This window comes from Pagrus major, chromosome 5, assembly GCF_040436345.1.
Source record: "Pagrus major chromosome 5, Pma_NU_1.0".
NCBI classification, from domain to species: Eukaryota; Metazoa; Chordata; class Actinopteri; order Spariformes; family Sparidae; genus Pagrus; species Pagrus major.
In genome coordinates this window covers 11,526,364-11,548,023 of record NC_133219.1, presented here as the reverse complement: position 1 = coordinate 11,548,023, position 21,660 = coordinate 11,526,364, and the positions used below count along the sequence as shown (strand labels likewise).

Below are 21,660 nucleotides of genomic sequence, written 5' to 3'. Positions count from 1 at the left end.
ATCGTCTGTTTGCTTACATGAAAACGGAATGTGTGCTATCCTTTTAATGTGACCGTTAATCACCTGCTGATAATCACCTGCTGCTAGTTATATTTGAGTCATGCTCGTGTGTCTGTACCAACATGAAAATGTGTTTATTTTTCAAATGCTTTATTTAAAAGTAGATAATAAGCAGCAGATGTATTTGTTGATTATTTTGTCAGATATTGGACAAATCTAGAATTCCTGCAAAATATCTGAAGGACAAAAACGTAAGAAAAACACATTTTCTTCCTGAGATTTGATGATGAAATGATTAGAGATGCTATAAGTTAATATTTGAGAGAATGTTGACACTCAGAAAACAGTTTCTGTTGTACAGAATGAACCAGGACACAAACATTTTTTAAAGCAGTTTGAGCTTGTAGACGCTATATATTTGTAAGTTTGGAGTAAATACAAAGAATGTAAAGTACATAGCATCAACATACAAACATACAAGCCGAGTACAGAAAAAAGAAGATATTTGACTTTTTTTATACATTCTTATATACAATGTAGAGTATTAAGAAGATTACAGAAGATTACAAATTTAAAGATTTTTTTATCATCTGTGTCGATGTGACGCTTTAATTTTAATTAAAGAGAAATTAAGATGAGACATAATCACAAAATGTAAGGAAGAACATCACCATATGAACAAGACGTCTTATTAAAGAATGATACAGAAATACAGGTGACAATACAGTGCCTCTCTCCTCCGCTTGTTTATTTTCTCTTCTGGTTTGGGTAATTAAGATATGCTGTGAGTTTGTCAGTAAAAAATACAGAGCTACAAAATAACTCAGGAAATACAGGAATGTGATTATAAGATGATGTCTTATACATGTATCTTGATTATATATAACAGTCAAGAGCGGTAAATTCTTTTTTAGCAATGTAACACACAAAGTGAGCAGAATGGAATGCTTGTTATATGTGCGGATCAAAAAGACGACTATACACTATAAAAATCTGTTTGTGTTTCGTACAAGAAAAGCAAGTTTGTGATCATTTGTCACAGTGATCTGATCCCTCCCACCAACATTCCTGCTGTATCTCAAAAGGAAATAAGTTATTTTGGTCCAGGAAAAAGGTCTCCGCTATTTTATCCAAGAAAATGAGGCTGGGTAATTTCTGCATACTTGTAAGAATATTTAGTTTTTCTCCAAAAAAAAAATCACATTTTTCTTCATCCTTCCTACAAAATAGAGAGAACAAAGTTTCAGTGGGAGGATTAAGGTAAAAACATGAACAAACATGAGGGGAGATGGTGTCCCTGAGTGTGTGTGTGTGTGTGTCTCTGTGTGTGTCTGTGTGTGCTCTTGTGTATCTCTGCCTGCCTATATAGTCTCTACATAATTAGCAGGGAACAAGCCTTGATGTCCATCTTTGCTCCACCCCCTCCACCAAGCTTTGTCCACCGTCTCCACGTCCCTGATGATGTCACCAGGTTCAAACGAGATCTCAGATTCGTCTTCTGTGGGAACCGCAAGATAACATGGTGAAGACCCACTAATCACAGTGTAATTTACTGTAAGTGGAGGCACTTTATGTGCACACATGCATGGCGATTATCCTCTAAATGGCAGCTTACCTGCTTGGTAGTCATACAGAGCTCGGACGCACATTTGTCGCTCGGCTAAAACCTGAAGTGGAGAGGAAAATGGAGTCAGAGGAAGGCTGTAATCATGAATCACACGTCTTGTTCAATTAAAATCCGCAAGACAGAAAACGAAATCACTTTCCTGGAAACTTTTGTCATATGAACTTTGATTTATAAAGATAGGCTGGCGGTAACAACTGGAGCCAATGCCAGATATATTTCATTCCTCTGTCCAAAAACACATCACTGAGCAACACCTTTACCCCAGGTGTCATGACATCTGTCATCATGAATGTGCCCGAAAAACAGGGACAGCAGATCCTAAACCTCATCTACAGACATTAAACTTGTTTTAAAAAGTCTTAATCAATAACATTTTGAATTAGATGTGTTGTCTCTTCCAGAGCGGATAGCGGCAGTTGCTGAGGAGTGAGACATCTTGCTTCTTTCTCATCTCTGTAGAGAGCAGCACCGATCAGGCAGCTGGCAAGGCTCAGACACTGAAGCAGCTAACGGTGGTCACACTTAAGATCTTTTACTTCAGTCTCCCTTTCAAACTCAGTGATGACTGAACGATGTTCAAGCGCTGCATGACAGAGTCGGATAGAAAGATATTAACAAGCCAGCAGCTCTTACTTCAACACACGTCATAGCATCGCGCCTGACAAGCGGAGTAAAGTAGCGTGTTCACCCAGCTGTTGTGTTTACATCAGAGCTGAAGGCGATAAATACTGAAGAGTCATTTGATCTGAGACTGAATGCCGATTGTACACATTCACATTGAAGACAGAAGCCAGATGTTAGCAGGTGTTGGTGAGTTTTTGGCTGGTGTGAAAGGGGTTGAAGTGTCATGGTTTACCTTGCCTAGATGTGAAAAGTACATGTGCCTATGAAGGTGCAGTGCCAGCAGGGGGAGACAGTCACTGGAACAATGGATGAACGTAATTTAAGTAGTAGCAATGCCAATTACTTCTATACCAAACTGATGAAGAGAGTTATCTGTCAGAAAAGCTTTATATCTTCTATGGTCTTTATTAGACCTTTCTACTGACTGGCTTATGCTTCACGTCCCACAATTTAGGTCTGAACTTGGAAAGACTGCTATTAAGGAAATTTGATCTTAAGTCTCAAAACCACTAGTTGTAATTATTTTTAAATAAATGCATTTATGCTAACATTCATTCATTTTAATCGGGACTATTTTAAATAACTATATATATATATATATATGTATGTTATTATTTACATTTTTATCATATTATTGGATCTAAAACAATGATTTATTTAAGGGCTTCTTACGATCCTGTTGTAGGATTGCTTTCACTTTGTCAGTATTTCTCCTTGTTATCGTTTTTCATTCTCTATGTTTTTTTTTTACTCGATGTCATTGTAAATGAGGGTCACCCCTGAAAGATTTCTCGAGTATAAATAAAGGGTGATTGATTGACTCATTGATTGAAATAAAACAATGTGTTTTGAACCTATTTTGAAGAATCTACATCTTAATTAGGAACCAGTGGGCTCGGGGCTGAGTGCCACACACAGGGTCAGGAAGGCAGAGTATTGAGACGGACTAACACATCGTTTATTTCTGTTTAATGTATTAATTAAGAACACGTTTTAATTATGAACAGATTTCCACTTTTAAACTAATAGGCTTTATGCAAGACACTGTGCAAGTACATGTGTTTGTAGATTTAGTACCTCTTGTCCATTTTCTATGATCTCTTGTTCCTTCTCTTCAACATCGTCGTCCTCCTCTCTCGTGCCATGAAGATCGTAGCACACAGCCAGCTCCGGTGAGCTGATTTCTGTGTCAGATGGACTCAAAGATCGCTCTGAGAAAGTGAAAAGCATTCATCATCGTCCAACCGGCACAGAGAATTAATGTATTTAAGTGTAATATTGTTTAAAGTGATCTGTTGCCAAACCTATGCCATTGTGTTCCTGTGTGTCCTCTCCATTTGTGATCCCGTTGGTTGAGGGGACGACGGTCTCCTGTTTGATTTCTTGACAAATTGGTTCGGCATCTGAAACAATGACTTCTGAAACATATTATAATAATCATTAACATGTCAAACGTCCTTTTAACTTTGAGAAAGCTACAGTAACCAGAACAGGACACAAGAACAGGAGGTCTACCTGTGACTGCTGACTCTTCCTCTTTTTCTGAAAGCTCAGTCGGATCAGCAGGGGCCTGAACGTCTTCTGAATTCTCCTCTTCATCTTTCTTTGGCTCCTCTTCCTCCTGCACCACCTCCACTGGCTCCTCCAGCAGTACATACTCAGCTTCCCATTTTAATCCCTCCTCCTCTTTCACCTTGGTCTCCTCCTTCTCCTCCATCTTTTCCTCCTCCTCTTGCTCCTGCTCCTCTGTCTCAGTCTGGACTGGTTCTGTGGTAACGGCAGAAGGCTGTGGTTGTGTTTCAGCCACATCTTCCTCGTGCTCCTCCACATCTTCCTCGTGCTTCTCCACATCTCCCTCGTGCTCCTCCACATCTTCCTCGTGCTTCTCCACATCTTCCTCGTGCTCCTCCACATCTTCCTCGTGCTCCTCTACATCCTCTTCCTCATCCTCCTCCACCAGGACAGCCTGTACTTTGTAGCCGATGTCTGAGACCAGCTCAGTGTGCACATGAGTGGCTGTGTTGAGGTCTGTTGATTGGAAAAAAATGAATATCATTAAAAACACGACAGTGTATTTGATGAGCTTACATGTTGTAAAAGTGCACATGAAGGCTCTGTACAGTATAAAGAACAGAAAAGCCAGGCACTCTGGGTGCACATTACAGTGAAGCTTGGCAGGAGTGTATGTGGCTACTATAGGAATATTTAATTGTGACTGGACTGTAAAATTATTCTGAGCTCTGTCATTTCAACAGGCCACTGATTCATAGTCCCTGGCCGTATGTAACTCTTGGCTAAAGCTCTAAGTAACTTTAGCCTGTAATAAACTTTTTAACAACCAATATTTAAAGGTTTAATTTGTAGAATATGGCCAGAATTCAAAGGTAGCTACAAAACCATAGGGGGCGGCATATCACCAGAGTAACTGACAACTGCTGCTCTCTGCTAGCTATCCTTGGCTGTAGGTAGCTACCAATAGCAAATTAGCTCAAGGCTCAGTTAGCCATGGAGCCTGTTTGTCTGAACTGGGACCTCAGATCACAGGGGGAGTCACCATAGCTGTGGGGCTCAGCTCAACTGGATCTGGCCACCTGATGTGAGAGTGAACACAGCTGGACACCGAAGTGGGACTGAACACAGCCTCCAAGACTGCAGGAGGTCAGTTTGAAGACAGTGGATACAGTACAGAGGTGATTTACAGTGGCTCTGACCAAGACTATGACTTTGGGGGTGACGATACACAGCAGGAACAATGTTTTCGGGAGTAATCAGCAGTTAACACTGCATCATCACCCTGAATGGGCGTTGTGTTTTTTTTTTGTTTTTTTTATACATTTCTCCGCAGATTACTTCAAAACAGAATTATATAACAACATTGTACAATCAGATGCCATTTAATTTTTTTGTGTCCTGTTCCACCCTACCTGTGTTTGGCTGCGGTCTCTCTGGAAGAGGAGCCGTCGGAGCTTGTGGAGCTAGAACAGGCTCAAAGCTGAAAGTTGAGTGCTCCGGCTGGGTTGGGGTATTTGGTGGCGAGGGAGGCAGGGCTTCCGGATGTGACTGAGAGGGGTTGTTTTTGACTAATTTGGAGGACAAGGAAGCCAAGAGAGTAGGGGAGGCTGGAGGTGCAGAAGGTTCTGTGGGTGACGGGAGTTTGGGCTCAAAAACATCCTGAACTTGGTCGTTAGTGTGTGGAACACTGGGCAGGGCTGAGACCGGAGGGGCGGGACGGAGAGGTGATGTGGGCGGTGACATGGGAGGTCTGGACCTTTGTGGAGAGGTGACGGGGCGGAAATCAGGGCTTGTGGGGGGAGACGAGGCGCGGAAGATGGGAGAGGGAGGAGCGCGGGAGAAGGGGGAGACAAGGGGAGAACTGCGAGGGGAGGATGCCGTGCTCTCTTCTGCTTTGGCGAAGATGAAGGCTGTGTCTGTCAGGCTGCGCTGGTATCGCCTGAATGGTTTGCCTGGAGAGAAAGAAAACAGTTTGTGAAGACAACAAACTGAATTCACTGCAACCCTGCGCTGTTGTTTTGTTTCAATGAGCTCCTTTCAGTTAATACATGTTCAAGTGTACATACCAGTGCGGGAGGATCCAGGGCTGGTGGGACTTTGTGATGACGATGATGACAGCTGCCTGAAGAACTCCCGAGGGTTCATGGAGCGTTGAGACACTAATGCTGCTGCCTCCTGCAGGTCAGGTGACGTAGAGTATGCATTAGATATTGAAATGATTAAACAGACCGAGCAAGATTTTGACAAAGTACTAATTCAAAGCATTATAATGTCGTGTTAGCCGTATAGGTTTATATAGTCTGAGATTCACTTACTGCTGCTTTCTCTATGGATTCACTCCTTCTAAGACGAGCCCTCATAAATTCCTCATGCTCCCTCTGCTGCTGATCCTGTCAGTGCAGAAACACAGCAGCAATCATATTTACATATTTACACACACGCACACATTTTAATGCCTTTAATCTGTTCATTTAAAATAGAACTTTTTGAAAAAAAGTAGATGACACAACACTCGAGACTTGTGGAACTTGAGTGTTTTGACATTTAGCCGTAATTAATGATACAGAAATCAGTGCCCACTCCAAATATGGAAATGAATTTAGCTCTTCTCTCAGACATCTCTGACACCTGCAATCCCCTCACTACACACACACTTTTACCCTCGCACGTCACAAATCATACTCTAATACAAATCATACTGTAAGTATTCTGCATTCATAACAAAGATCTGAGGCAGACTCAAGTAAAGACCAGAGGAAACATTGCAAGAAACGCCTTCTCCCAAAACTATGGTTGAAGACCTCCAGAACAGAGATTTGTCTTGCTCTTATTCTTCTTTACAATAACATCTGGTATATTAGAAAGCATTTACTTCAACATACTATATAATTGCATATCAAAATGTCAAGAAGTCTGTCATATCTTGCCATTTTAAGTGCTTCTATATAGATAGCAACCTTTCACAATGTGTGACAAGGATTAAAGAGTAATTCCACCAATTTTACACATTAACGTGTTAACAGGTCTTGGAGAGTACTTCTCATGCACATGTGAAAAAGTATAAAGCCTTTTGTGGTTCCAGAGGAAGCTGCATGCAATCTGATAAATTGCCTTTAAGTAAGATCATTTGTTTTTCTTTAGGCGATAAATTATAAAATCGCTTCATTTGTACAGTCCCTTAATCATCTCATCTCAGTTATGAACTGAATGATCAGTGGTTGGTACATCATCCACATTTCTCTTTTCAATCCACTTACATGAATCAAAGGGTCGGTTATAATGTCGTCAGAAACAATAACGGTTTTATAACGAACACAATCTAGTTCTTACACGGGGGTCAATAAGTTCTGGCCGATCTAACCAAACTCCAAAGACCAAGAGTCAATTTTGCCAACATGAAAACATGGTCTGACCATTTTTGCCATATATTTCTTAGATTTTATTATGCAAAGACTGAAATTCTAGCAAGATTTATTCACATCTTTTCACTCACCCATTTAGTTTTTTCCTTTCGGCGCAGCTCTTCTTCTTGCTCTGCCTGTTTTCTTCTGCAAGACAAAAAAAAAACAATAAAAAACAAACAAACACAACAGCACCGCTTATTATTGCTATCCAAAAATCATTATCCAAATCACATTGCATTCACTCGAACTTTGTTCTATAAAAAATACACCCACTGGGGGGCACTATTGACAGCACACAGACATTGTTCTCACCTCTGCTCCTCAATCATTTGCAACTTCTCGTTCATCTTTCTGTCTCTCTCTTCTGCATCCCTCCGTTCTTTTAAGACTCTTTCTTTCTCAAGGCGACGTCTCTCCTCTGAAGTTCGTCTCCTCTCCTCGTCTTTCCTCTCTTCCTCTTCACGCTGGCACACACACAATGAGAAAAGAAGGTAGAATATATTACACTTTCATTACACTTGGAAGAAAAAAAAACAGCTCTCTTCAGTTGCTCGCTAAATTTGAGTGACAGTAAACATCCAGCTGAACTACACTTTAGCCATTCTAATGTGGCCAATTATAGAGGCTACTTTGGCTTACCTCTGCACGTGCCCAGAAGGACTCTCTGTTTATTAGTCTCATCTCCATCGCTGCATTCGTTTTTCTGTAGTTTGTACCCTGCATGAAAACAACAACAGTGAATATAGAGTTTCACAAACTATCCAATAATGCATACACAGACATTTTTAGGCATTATTGTAGCATTTTCACAACTTAAAACACCACGTTATATCATCATTTTCATGAGCATGGCTGAATAAATATACCAGAAGCCGAAGTAAAACAATTAAGTTACTGAAAATATAAACCACAAAACAAATTTCTCCCCTAAATTATGTGACAGTGTCTATATGAAAGTCTCTGTCTCCATCTGATGGGCAGGAGCAGCATTGCAAGAGACTCACCACTAATTCCTCCTTGTCTGCCGACCTGGAGCTCCTTCTCACATACTGTGTAGGAGTGTGGGCCTGGGCCTTGCTGAGCTCTGCTCTTATCTTCTCCTCTGTCACGTCCTCCACCTTCTCTGCACCAATGAACACATGTGCTTCCTGAAACACGAAGGGCAGGGAAGGAAAAGAGATGGCAAGTTGATCAAAACAGACTTGGATTTAAACCCTTACATGCTCTTCGGTAACAAGACAGACACAAAGGCTAGAAATCCATACACAAGCGCACACAGTCCCTGTGGTGGTTTTCTCTTGGTCTGACTTGGAGTTATGCAAACCTCGAGCCAAACAGTTGTGCAACTGCTTTAGTAACAAGGACTGTGAGAGAATAAAAATACTCGCTGGCTTTAGCGCAAGAACAGGAATGCATTGGTTTTGGATAGTTACAGATAGCAGAGGGGGAAATGGGGAAAATGAACAATGGGGTGATATAGCTGAAGAGAGAAAAAGAGGGCGTTAATGCATGTATCTCTGCAAAAAGGTAGAAAAAGCAACTGTTGCCCAGTACCTGAAAGTCAAGCTTAAAGACGAGCTGACAAGAAAAATGCCTTTTTAACCCATTTACCTCGCATCTACGGTCATGTTGTGCATGTATCTAACAACATATGCCAAAAAAAAATCAAAAACCCAACCATGTCTTATTCTCGTAAAAACAAACTGTCACATGTGCTTATGTAAGCTTGATACAACCAATTCCTTTTCATGGCTTTATTGATAGGACAGTGCAGAGATATGACAGGAAATGGGATGAGAGAGAGGGGATGACATGCAGCAAAGGGCGGTTTGGATTTGAACCCTAGGCTGCTGTGGCGAGGACTACGTGACGCACATGCTATAGGGGAGGCCAGAACCAACCAATTTCAACCAATAATATCACGCCATCCACCCATTAATCAATCTTCAACTTTAAGTGGTGACCAAGCTCACCAAGATTTCATGTCAGAAAGACGCCGCTGGAGTGGAGCGTTTCTCTGATTAGAAGAAGAAGACAGTGTTTCCTGGTTTTCCCTCTAATGTCCTCAGCTGCTCTGCCTGAACCCTCGGTGACTCGCGGAGTATCCTGATGAACAGCTAACTGCTAAAAGCGGCTAAGTATACCGGGTTCCAAGCGAACATGACCGCTGTCAGGACCGAATTAACTAATAGCAAGAAAACCACCTTGGTACTGTATGCCCCGCAGTCAAAATGGCCTCTGTTGGTCTCTAATCCTGACAAGTTTTGCCAGACCTCTTATCTCTAACTCTCATTCAGCGCTGTTGGCTGCAAAAATTGCCAATCAATATCCTCTACAAGGCCTTCCCTACCTCAGCATTTTTACGGGAATCAAGTTAATGTGTGATAGAGCGGCAGATCATATTCAACAACCACAGACCAAAACATAGTGTTCCACTGCTGCTGCTCTTTGGGACAGATAGGTGTTTAACATGGAATAAACCCATGCATGTATACTGTACGGGCATTTGTATGTGGCCAGGACCTACTTTCCATGGAGAGTAAGTCCAGGCTTGTTGATGGAGGGCCAGGTCTGTCAGCCTCCAACAGGAAACCACAGCTTTATCTGAGTGACAACACCGACACTGACACTGAACAGAGCATTCAACGTGCCCTATAATACATGTCAGTGCAGTGTATAATCCATATCACTCTAGCTGTCACTGCCAACTGCGGACACACACACACACACACCAGGCGAGCAGTCCACAGTGCTGCCAGGGATGATGGGAAAATCATGGAAACAGACAGAACCACAATAACCAGAGAAAAAGCTCTCAGTGGCAGAGTGCACTGTTCAGTTCTGTGCAAGTGTGACACCGACCCTGCTGTGTGTAGGTTTAACAGACAACACCGCTGCAAGCAGAGATGGGAAGTGACAAAGTACAGATACTTCGTTACTGTACTTAAGTGGATTTTTCAGGTATCTGTACTTTTATTTTTCTCACAGCTTTCTACTTTCACTCCTTAATATCTGTACTTTCTACTACTTACGTTTTCAAAACAGGTTTGTTACTTTAGTTTGAACACTTTTGAGGGGAATTATTTTTATTTTGCATCATTGCCACCTTCCCAACATCACAAGACTGATCAGTTCATATCACGCACAGCAGACGTAGCAAGACGAAATTACGTTAAAGACTCAACAACATGGAAACAAACAGAGAGAGAGAGAGGAATGGGGAGAAAAGGCGTGTTAGTGTCTCGTATCTGCAGAGACCCTGCAGCCGTCTGCCTGGATTTTCTCTTGTTTGCTTGTATGCATGTACTTTTGCCACCTCTGGCCGCAAGTCATTCAGCAGCATTCAGGTGCTCCAACTTCAAAACGCACCTTTTTTTATCTTCTTGTTTGAAATGTAAACAAGAAGCGTTTTAGATAAAATAAAGCTCACACCTTCCGCTCAGTCTCACACCTTCCCCTCGTTGTTCTTTTCCCTCTCCTTTTCACCCAATAAAGTGTTTTGCTGTACATTTAATGACTTCACATGTGCCAAACAGAAAGCATTGCACTCTTTCCATTTGAGTTCTTAATTAATTTCAGCTAGTAAACTGCTGTATTCAGGCAAATGTGTCATAATCACCCCTATCCCTGCCCTAGATACTTTCAAAATAACCATCTTTTTTTTTACGATTCTTGGCATTGATGACCCTGGCATTGAAAACTGGCTCTGGGGATAACAATATAACCTCTCCGGGGGGAAGAGGAACCCAAGGTGATGTGACAGGTTGAGAGTTACCAGCTCGATATAATTGTGCTCAGCTCTGCACAAACTGTCAGCTCTGGAACCAAACTGCTTCTTCCAGTCTCTCTCTTACTCAGGAGTTGTTGACACTGTGAGAGGCAGTAGTTGCATGTGGGGATACTCAAATGTCCCCAGTTCAAGTCTGACCCAGTTGACTGATGGGTCACTTATGATAAATGTTATTATTCACATGTAGAATTCAGAGTTTACTTTCCTGACTTTAAAAACAACTGCAGGTTGATTCTTGAAGAGTAAAATGAGATTCTTGTTACATTATTAGCATATTATGTTCCCAAGATTATATTCCCTTTGAAATTTGTAACGCGAGCTCCTTAGATGAAAGACAGAAAGAGCAACAGAGGGTTATGTTGATTGATATGAAATTAAGCCTCTGTTCTCAAGAGTGTGTCAGGGCGAGATGACAGATTTGAATGATCTAAAGTGCTTCAGGGTTTAGGCTTTGACCCAAACCTGTTGCTTTAGTCCCTATTTACAAAAGAGTACTGTTCTTTGTTGCAATCCAAATCTCTTGCGCCACCTTAAAAGACACTGGGCTTGTGCCAGGCTGTCATGTGGCCAAATATGGTTGTGCTCAAAACACGTCTGATGAACTGTTAAATGGATTTTGTTAAAGTTAGAAAAGACTCAACTTCTCCCATATTCTCATTCCCATTCACCTTCTCAACGTCTAATGCCCCTACACACACAAACACAGTCACACTTCTCTTCTGACTCAACTGTACTCTGCTGTTGTTTAAGTGGAAACATGGAACAATGAAAACATCTGCACCCTATTCATATTTTAGCCTTCATAACAGCATAACGCCACACTGGAGCACAATACGTGACATACCCAAATCTGCTGCTGCAGACTCGCCTTGACAAAACCCCCTCAAAGCCAGCTGGGACATGCAACATAGCAAGCCAGAAAGACACAGACAAAGTGGAAAAAAGGAGTAAAGAGAAAAGGAAAGGAGCGAAAAACAAACTAACATAGTGCCAAGGGGAATTCTAACTAAGTGTATCCAAAGCAATAAAAGCCAACACTATGAGAAAACAAACAAATTGAGCACCCAGTTATTATCATCAGTATGTATGTAGGTTATCTCAGTAGTAGGTTGTTGCAGCATCTCTTTATTCTCTGCTAAATGTGGACTACAATACAATACAACCTTGACTTGCAAAGTTGTCTGTGTTGTAGGTAATATCGTTAACTATTCTACCACTGCTCTGTTTTTAGCAAAGCCAAGAGTCATAGTGTAATGCCATTTCTGTGAATTTGATTTTTATATAAAAATCACTTAAAAATACACTGTAAAAAAATTAAAATAAATACAAACTGTGAATTCAATACTCTCAGCACTGTCTTACACGTCATAATCAAGTGGTGGCTTGACAGTAAAGTTGCTAACTAGTTTGTGAAATACATCTCTAGAAAGTTGTTAAAACACTTTTATTCAAAGTTTATGTTGTGGACTATACAAGATATCTAATCAGTTAATAAATATAATTACTATATAAACCTATTTTCATGTGGAAAAAATGAAAAAAACACTTTTTCTGTAAATAAAAAAAGGGGAATTGTATGGTTATTCAGAGTTACAGGTTTTTAATGCTACTTTACATTGGACATGTACATAAATTCACATGCTATTTTTGTAATATATATATATATTGCCCGTATTATATATATGTATATGTATATATATATATATATATATATATGTACATATATAATTTTTGCCAGTTGGCTGAAAATGCCACATTCCTCACAACTAAATATAGACAGAAGCTATAAAACAAACTGCTTTGAGTAATCGTTTTAAAAGAATTTATCACACACCAATCCCAGATGACTTCCCAGACGGAGGTATGATGCAGACTGCTGCGCTGTTTTACAAGCGTCCCATGATGCTCAGATCAGTCTTTGCCAGCAAATGATGCAAGGTCCTTTTTGTTAATGAACAACGTACATGACGGGAAAGGTTATTAAAGATGATTACGTGGCCTTCATGAAATGTGATAAACGTCACGCCTGCTGGCAAAGTTAGAGTGGACAGAAGACAGGATAGCTCAGTTATGTATCATCACCACAGTCCTTAGGTCAGGATATTTTTGTAAATGAAAACCATATGCCTCAGCAAGGTGATACAGTCTGATCTCTTAAGTCTGGATAGCTACTAAATTTAAGCTTGAAATGCTGAGTAATGGAAAATGAATCTTATTTTTTATCGACACTAACAAATGTCAGAACATCAGTTTGGTCTTGATTTCAAATAAACTGTTTCTGTTCCTTGTTTTGTCATATTACACATACAGAGAAGAGGGTTAGCAGCCACAGTAGTGTCCATTTTCAACTTAGACACAGGTCTGGCCGTTAATTTACATGTGTTTGCTCAGGTTAGAGGTCATAATTCTCCCACAACAGCCGTTTTTCTTCACTCCATTCCATATTGGCCATGTTATCATTTCTCTACAATCTTGAAATCCCACATGAAAATGTACAGAGGCCCATGGGTGCTCGCACGCACATAAACACACACACAAACAGTCTCACAGAAGGGTTAGGGGCTTTCATACATTGGCTCGCAAAATCCCAGAATCGCAGTGTTAAAAAAAAAAAAGACAAAAAAAACAACAAACATTCCACAGATGCTTCTGCAGCCGACTGGGTGATGCCTTTATATGGAAACTAGTAAACCCAGGGGTCAGCTGAACCTCTCCCAGTGAGACTGAAGCTAAATAAACACAGTCTGAGGGGCACAGATGGAGAGAAGTCACCTGAATCTTTGAAATATAGAAATGTTGTCTCCGCTCTCGACTTCCTGTCTATCTTACAAACTTGAGTTTGTGACGTGACTTTGAGCTGCACTACAAACAAAGGAGCTTTCAACCCAAAACCAACCTTCCCCCCCCGGGCCCTTGTAGTGACAAGGCAGATAGACCATTCAAACACAGGACCAACACTTCAATAGAACAGGAAGTGGACTGAGGACAGGAAACTCTCAAAACAATACAAAGTAAACTACCGTGTGTAAATATAGAGTCTGTGAGCACAAAGTCTACAGTCCACGGTTAAAGACAACAGAACATGACATGATTCTCCTCAACTTTAGAAATGTCAAAGCTGACGTCGTCTTGACTGCACAGTTTAGTGTAGAAACCAAACAAACAGACAAACTACTGGAGAAAGAGTACATTAGTTTACATCAGTTCAAATGGTCAATGATAAGTGGTCATCTTGATCTACTGCACCTTGAAGAAGCTTTTGATGGCTGGAATGTGGCTGGCACATTCTGTCCTCCGGAAGTCCTCCACATTTTGGCCGACCTGCGGACAAACAGGATGTAGACACTTACATTCATATCATACCTCTCTCAGAGGAGACCAGCAGCAGAGGAAGAGGAAGAGAGGCTGAGGAACAATAGGATTCACATTGCTGTTGTTGAGTCTAATCTGTGTCTCATAAAATTGACCATTTGAATAGATGACTCACCGAAAACATTGAAGCTCATTACAGCATCACAGAACTATGAAGCATTATCATGTGCATTCATGAACCTGATATGTGAATGTGAAAGCTGCCACCATCAGTGCAGACGTGTGACACTGTAAACCTTCTCCCAGCGCCTATTCCTGATCAACGTGTGTGTAGCCTATATGGCTTTCTGTGATTCTGTATGTTGGCAGTATGTTGCGGACATACTTGCCAACCATCCTGATTTTCCCGGGAGACTCCCGTTTTTCTTTGCCCTAGCCAGGTTTCCTCCTGGTGTCACAACTCCTCCGTTATTCACCCGATTTTTTGACAATCTGTCACACTTTTTCCTCTTTTGATCATCATAGCCTGTTTCTGGCACTGTACAATGTGTAGTCTGCTGTAGTGTTGCGGCTCATCCTCCCCAGTGAGCGAGAGACAGACAGAGAAATGAAGAGGAGAGAAAATATTTATACAAACTTCAGATGCCCTAAAGAGAATTTTTCCAGCTCTTCTGTTAAGTTTAAAGGAAAGGGGCTGCAATATATGCCACAAACATAGGGCAGTAGCATGATTGAAAAGTTATAAATGTTACTTTATGCCACAGATTTACGCACGTTTACCCTGGAGGGCAAATTATTCTGCATTATTTTCTGAGAATTAGAAGTAAAATTAAAATTCTTTGACTTTTTAAATGTCACCAGAATGCAGGAATCACAGTGCTTTTAAAATCCTCTGTATTTTTGAGGTCTCAAGGGTGGCAAGTCTGGTGCCAACTGGCCTGTTTATGCCAACTCAAAGTAAACGCTCTGAGTCATTTAAATTCCCACAATTTTCTGACATGAAACCTGAACGAGGAGTGTTGCATGATCCACACCTTCTGCTCGCCCTGTGATTCATAAGCTTTTTTACTACAATGACGCAAGTCTCACATTCTCACATCATTTCCCACATGTCAGATGCCAAATAAGCCTGTGTCAAAACAAGACCATACAATGTGAATAAGCCAAGAAGCTTAGGATTTTCTCCAGAGCATTTTACAGATTAAATTGTGCATTTTTGTATGTGACTGCTTAAGATGTTTGAACCCATGATCTCGGAACTGCTCAATGACTTTTCTGTGTCTAAATGAATTCAAGTCTGTGAGCGCCTATGTGTCTAACTGCTGTTGCTTATTGCTGGTATTTATATGCTGCTCGTGCATACATGAGCCAAGCCCCATGAGCCTGTCTGCCACTCACCCAGCTGATCAGAGCAATCCGGGGGCCTCCTGTCTCCACACTTCCCACTTTGCACAGTCCATATTGAGGCTTGGCAATGTGAAATTTCCCTGCCAGCTCTGCCACACCACCCGCTGTTGGAAAGGAGACAGACAGGGAGAAGATTGAAGGAACAAAGAAGACTGATGGAGAGTTTGATGACAAAAATGCTCCATGCGGTAAGAATGTTACAATATTCTCTCAACACAAGGTGCATTTGACATTCTGTCTTACCTCCTGAGTCAGCCAGTTTCAGCTTGTTGGTGAATCCATCATAGGTGAATATTGCCCTGTAGACATACAGACAAACACACAGGTCAGTTGCTAAGAAACGTTGGTGATAAAGACATGACAGACAAGCTTGTTTAGCGTTGTAAAAACTGTCAACAAGTTGAATTTGACGAACTAAACGACTGCTTGTTTGATTTCTGTTTGCCCCAGAGTAAATGCTCATCCAAAACTTTCATATCCAAGCATGTGGACAGCTGGGTATGCCATGTGTTCACTCTTTCAGTATGCACAGGGGACACACAGGCACGCACACATGCATGGCCAGATGTTTTACTGCACATACTTTGCCTAAACCGTAAAAATCTTCCCTACAGTGCACCAACAAAAATCAATTCTCCTCAACTGTGACACACGCACTTGTTCACTTTTTCCTTTCTTTTCCCCCGCCCTGCCGTCGTTTCACAAAGGCCTTTACAGGACATGTGTAAAACGGGAAGCAGCACAATAATCTTCATTCATAGTGTTTGCCTCACTGACGGACAGCTCCTGAGTGTGCAATAAATGCAGCGGGCGCTGTTCATAGCTACAGGGTTTCTGACATTTTGCAGGTGAAAACCTGTCCTACCGCACCCTTCAGTCAGTCAAACTGCAGGTCACTGTGGCAACTCCACAGCTCATGATGTATTTGCATGAGACCACTGAGATACAACTCCACTGCTTAACAAACTAAGGAGTGAGTGATTGTTCGGAAGCTATCTTTCAGTAGATACATGTATAAATATGTTTTCTTTTGTGAAAACAAACCAAAAGACCAATGGGATTCTTACTTTTCTTCTCATTATGCTTCGCATCTTGCTGGCTGTTATCTATTCTTCTAGTTTGAAAATGACACCCACATGCAATTTGACATGACACGCTTCTAACATAATCCTGATTCATGTGTGTGTTTGAAGCACAGCTGGGGGTAAATGTGTGTGTGAGTCTAAGTGAGTTTACGAGGTGGCCTGCAGAGAGAAGAATTGTCAGAGCTTTATAGGACACGGTGTCTGCCTTTGTGTGTGTGCGTGAGTGTGTGTGTGTGTGCACAACCATGTACACGTCTCTGTGTCTGCCTGTGTGTCTGTGTAGATTTTTCTCTGTCGGACTCCTGGGGGTGTGTCAATAACATCTGGAGCTGGGTAGCGAGAGTGTAAGGCCATGAGCAGCTATTACAATGGGCCAAAGGTGAATGTCAATGCGTGTATGTGTGTGTGTGTGTGTGTGTGTGTGTGTGTGTGTGTGTGTGTGTGTGTGTGTGTGTGTGTGTTTGTGGATGTGTGTCGGGAGGAGGGGAGAGTCAGCCACAGTAGACTGAGAAAATGAGAAGGTATTAGTTTAAAACATTTTACAAAATCTACAGAAATAACAGCAGCAGTTTGGCTTCCAGGCTGACAGCAGGCCAGCATCTCTGAATCACTGTGTTATTTTTTCCCTGATACAAAAACGTCTCTGTCTTTACAAAGAACAAAGAGCGACCAAAGTCAATCAGTATGTGTTTGTGTGAGTGTGCTGAGGACACAATAACCATATTGTGTGGCTTACTGTGCAAGCTGCATGTGTGAGAAGACACTGACACTGCTCTCTCACTTTCTCATTGCGCTGATAATGCTGACACATGTTTACTGTCTATTTATCGTGTCATCAAGCAAAAGCAAGTATTATTTAAACAAGATGCAATTCTCCAGGGCACTCCAGCTTTATGTGATCTTTGTGTCACTCACACATCTCTTCAGGAATTAGTCTAGGAACAGTAAGTAACTCCCTCATTAGCCTTACCAGCATACTGAGCTTAACACCATTCCATATTTACTGATCCTTGGTCCTCATAACATTCTTAAAGGTCAGCATTCACCAGCAGTCAAGGTCAAAGGTCACTGTGCCTCTGAAGGAGTCTTAATTGCATGTGCAAATTCTCCACCCACAGGGAACAGGCTTGCACATGAGGATACACTGTGCTGTATGAGACTCTTTGTCCTGCCAGGGCTTTCACTCCGATGGAGTTTGCAAAGATCCTGCTTTCAGGCATTTTTCCCCTCAGGACTTTGCTTAATCCCTGTCTTGGATGGTAACAAGGCCTGGGGGCTTTCACATAGAGTGATTTTGTGAAATAAGAAATGATCGAAATCTATGAAATCTGTGTTTGAAAAGTATAAAAAGGAACAGCATCTGATCCCTTTAATAAACTTTATTTGAAAGATTCATATCTCTCGTTTTGTCTGCCTCCAGGAAGCAGACTTGTCTCTGAAATGCACTGGCACAATAAAGTTTACTGAGGGGATCAAAATACAGTCAAGAACCTTTTTCTACTTTTTCTGGAGGTCTAATTTTATGGACTTCTTCCCCCCTACGATGGTTTTATCTGCATGGTTGACGTTTAAATGAAATTTGCTATTACAGTATTTCTTTGGTCCAGTGAATCTGCCAAAGCATGTAAGAAATCCTTGTTGCTGACATGAAATGAATTATCTTTGACGAGAAGGCCTGCAAAAGTTCACAGTTCTGGATATTACATGTTTTTAAAACTGTGCTTCTACACTGCTATTTACTGTAACAGAGCCTAATGTCAAAGCCTGTGGTAAACCACTGATTGATAATCTGGATGCGCCAGCAGTGTGGTGTAGCGAGTGTAGAGGGACGGCTCTTCTCTTTACTCACTACACAGACGGTTAAGGTTCAAATTCACATTACAAGTGTACGGGGAAGGAAGAAGTATTCAAACCCTTTACTTGAGTAAAAGTACAAATACCACACTGTGAAAATACTTCACAACAAGTAAAAGTCCTGCATTCAAAACCTTAACTGGCAATAGACAACTTTTTTTGCTTTAACTTATGATTCTCTTCGCCTGCCCATGGTACTCAACACAAAAAAATGACGCCTGTCTGTAAAAGGTATTGTTTTCCCTGGTCACTATCCCCAGGTAACGGTGGAATAACTGGAATAACTGTGAAAACTCTACACTGCAAAAGAAAAAGAACCCCACTGATGGAGGAGTGGTGGTGTCAAACACACTGGTGTTGTGTCAAAGTGTGTTCCCTCGCTGATGTGTGTTTCCTCTTATCAGCGTGTCTTCAAAACCTGCTGTCTTTCTAGATCTGGAAGTAACAAAACCTGCCTACTTATTAACACTGATTACTCTGCCTTTTTAGAGATTGGGGTTTCTAGGTCAAACTGGGACTGTTGGCCGTTAATGGTAGCCATGTTGCTAACGCTGTCGCAAAGCCTGGCAACAGTAATACCACAGTGAAACGCTGGGGGGTCAACTTTTCATGAGCTCAGAAAAACAGCCCTGTTTTCAGCTTTGTGATGATGCCCTTTTGTCAAGGTTAACAAAAAGGGATCCAAACACAAGACACACACACCGACATGAAAGTAAAGAACAAGAAGTTAGCTTTAATGATACGCTGAAAAACAAAATTCAAAAATCCACGAGCCAGAAACAAGTAGGATCCAGGAGACTAAACCATAGAGACATGGGGAACAAATCCAGAACACAAGGAAGACACGAGGAACGGAGAACAGAAACAGGAACACTGGAGATGCTGTACGAATGCAGACGAACTGACGGAGAATAAGAGGAAACCACAGGCTTAAACAGACAGGGACTAATTAACTAATGAAACACAGGTGAACAGGAAAAACAGTGGGAAATGGACAAAGAGAGGAAGTGAAAGGCAAAACATGGCACATGAGGAGAGTACTACAAAATAAAACAGGAAATAACTAAACCAAAAACCCAAAACATTACAACTTTTCAATTAATCCAAGAGGGTTTTTAAAAGTTAATTGAGAATTTTATAATCCCACAAAGGAAGACTCACCACGTTTGGAGAAACATGGTTGGACCGGAAGGTATGACAAATTGAAGGTTACGACATAGATATAAGGTCCTCTGGCATGATCAAGATCTGTGATTTAGATTGTTTTCATTGTCGGTTCAGTCAAGTTTTGACAAGAGAGAACATGGTTTTGGGTGCAGTGTTTCATTTTGCAAGAGATTTCTGGAGTTTTGACAAAATTGTTTTTGGGTTTGCGAAATTGAGCAATAGTTTTAGGACATGTGCTCAAACGATTGTGAAACACTGGTAGTAGAAAAAGCTTTCCTAACTAACAGAGTGGATAGACCCCCATTCCTTCACACATGTAGGTTTCTTGAGAGCTGCAGTGACTGATGAGAAAAACAGACTCTCTTATGTCTGTACTCCAGCCCACCTCCAGACTCAGCCAGCTATGACCTCAGCTCTGAGAGAGGGAGGGATGGAGGGTGGAGAAGAGAAGAGAAGAGAAGAGAAGAGAAGAGAAGAGAAGAGAAGAGAAGAGAAGAGAAGAGAAGAGAAGGCCATCACAAAGGGGATTGAGGAGCATGAAAAAGGGGGAGGGTGAGAAAACAATGATGGCACAATGTGAAGCATCAACTTTTCTTTTTCTTTTTTTTACAACGAGAAATCTGTGCATCATTACCACAGCCAGCCACTCAATGCAGCTATGAAACAAATAAACAACCATTCATCTCAGAGTACACAAAGACAAAAGCATATATGCAGTACATAAACACTGACATGCACACACAAGTACGAGCACACACAGTGTACTATAAGCTTGAGCCAGGAACAATAGGGATGGTTTGTTTTGGACTACCAGAGCCCCTGTAATACCTCCAAACATGCTGCGCTCTACCATTTCAAGATGTACATAACAGAAGCAGATGGTGAGCTCTGCTGGAGAAGGCCTTGTTCTCACTTATCCAGGCGTTCCACTACACCAGGCTAAACTACGAACCATTTCAGTGGTAAAATGCAGGAAATACTTGGGCACGACGCACACGCTTCTCTTGTATTGTAAATTCTAAAGAGACTAAGGGAGATTTTCTTCCTTGTACTCTCTCACAATTTTGTTTTGAAGCTCTCAGGGGATGAATTTCATTGTGCATTGTTATACAATATCTTAGGTCCCAGAACCAATAACCATTTCTCATATTCCTTGTTCACTTCACCATCCCTCCTCTCCATATATTCTGCTGATATCTGGCCATCATTACTATTCTAAATTCATTATTCTGACCCCAGTCTCCTACAACACATATTTCTTTCTCTCCTACTTTAAATGCTGTAGCACAACATACCTCATTCACAAGCAATATCTCATCCTCATCTTTCCCCCCCTCGACTCCACACTTCCTTCCCTCTGTGTCTCTCTGACAGGAGGATCTTATGGGCTCATAGGTCATTTATTCATTCCATCTTTGCCAGCGGGGGAGATATGAGAGATTTTCGGTTATGCACGCTGTTGCAATATGATAAACTGCACGTGAAGAGAAAGATATGAGAAAACGGATGAGAGGCTGGGAGCTCCCGCCAGATTTCACTGCCCAGATTAGGCTCTCCATTAGATCGTTCTTCCTCGTTCACATACTGCACACACATCCCCCAGTGCTCCCAACTCCCATGAAACGTTTGTCAAGACCTGTGATTTCAACAGTGCAGTCTTGTGAATGTTTCTCCCACCTCGATCACATTTGTATTTTCATCACATTTACCTTTCCACAAGCTTCTTTCTGTTCTTTTCATTTTACATCATCTGTTTTTCCTACCCTCCCCCCACCAGACCCTCAAGTTCTTATACTCTTGGCTCTGAGCTGACCTGGGCTCCCGGCACTATTTTTAGCCTGTCTCAATGTCTACCTCTTGTCTGTGCTGGAGCGGGGG

General features: G+C 41.5%; 1 protein-coding gene across 2 annotated transcripts in view; it reads right to left on the bottom strand.

Annotated features, from left to right (window-relative positions):
- Positions 1 to 722: 722 nt before the first annotated feature.
- Positions 723 to 21,660, bottom strand: part of LOC140995974 (uncharacterized) — a 37,025-nt gene continuing 16,087 nt past the window's right edge. Inside the window, exons 2-16 of one of the 2 annotated variants that reach the window (XM_073466157.1) lie at positions 15,920 to 15,975; positions 15,668 to 15,780; positions 14,204 to 14,278; positions 8,172 to 8,315; positions 7,807 to 7,884; positions 7,480 to 7,631; positions 7,257 to 7,311; positions 6,079 to 6,153; positions 5,830 to 5,938; positions 5,176 to 5,715; positions 3,767 to 4,279; positions 3,556 to 3,666; positions 3,329 to 3,462; positions 1,616 to 1,667; positions 723 to 1,498 (exon numbers count right to left, since the gene is read on the bottom strand). In XM_073466157.1, the coding sequence (XP_073322258.1) occupies positions 1,362 to 1,498; positions 1,616 to 1,667; positions 3,329 to 3,462; positions 3,556 to 3,666; positions 3,767 to 4,279; positions 5,176 to 5,715; positions 5,830 to 5,938; positions 6,079 to 6,153; positions 7,257 to 7,311; positions 7,480 to 7,631; positions 7,807 to 7,884; positions 8,172 to 8,315; positions 14,204 to 14,278; positions 15,668 to 15,780; positions 15,920 to 15,975 (2,344 nt within the window). In that variant the 3' untranslated portion in view covers positions 723 to 1,361. Of the gene's footprint in view, positions 1,499 to 1,615; positions 1,668 to 3,328; positions 3,463 to 3,555; positions 3,670 to 3,766; positions 4,280 to 5,175; positions 5,716 to 5,829; positions 5,939 to 6,078; positions 6,154 to 7,256; positions 7,312 to 7,479; positions 7,632 to 7,806; positions 7,885 to 8,171; positions 8,316 to 14,203; positions 14,279 to 15,667; positions 15,781 to 15,919; positions 15,976 to 21,660 lie in introns of both variants that reach the window. The other variant, XM_073466158.1, reaches the window with a different exon arrangement.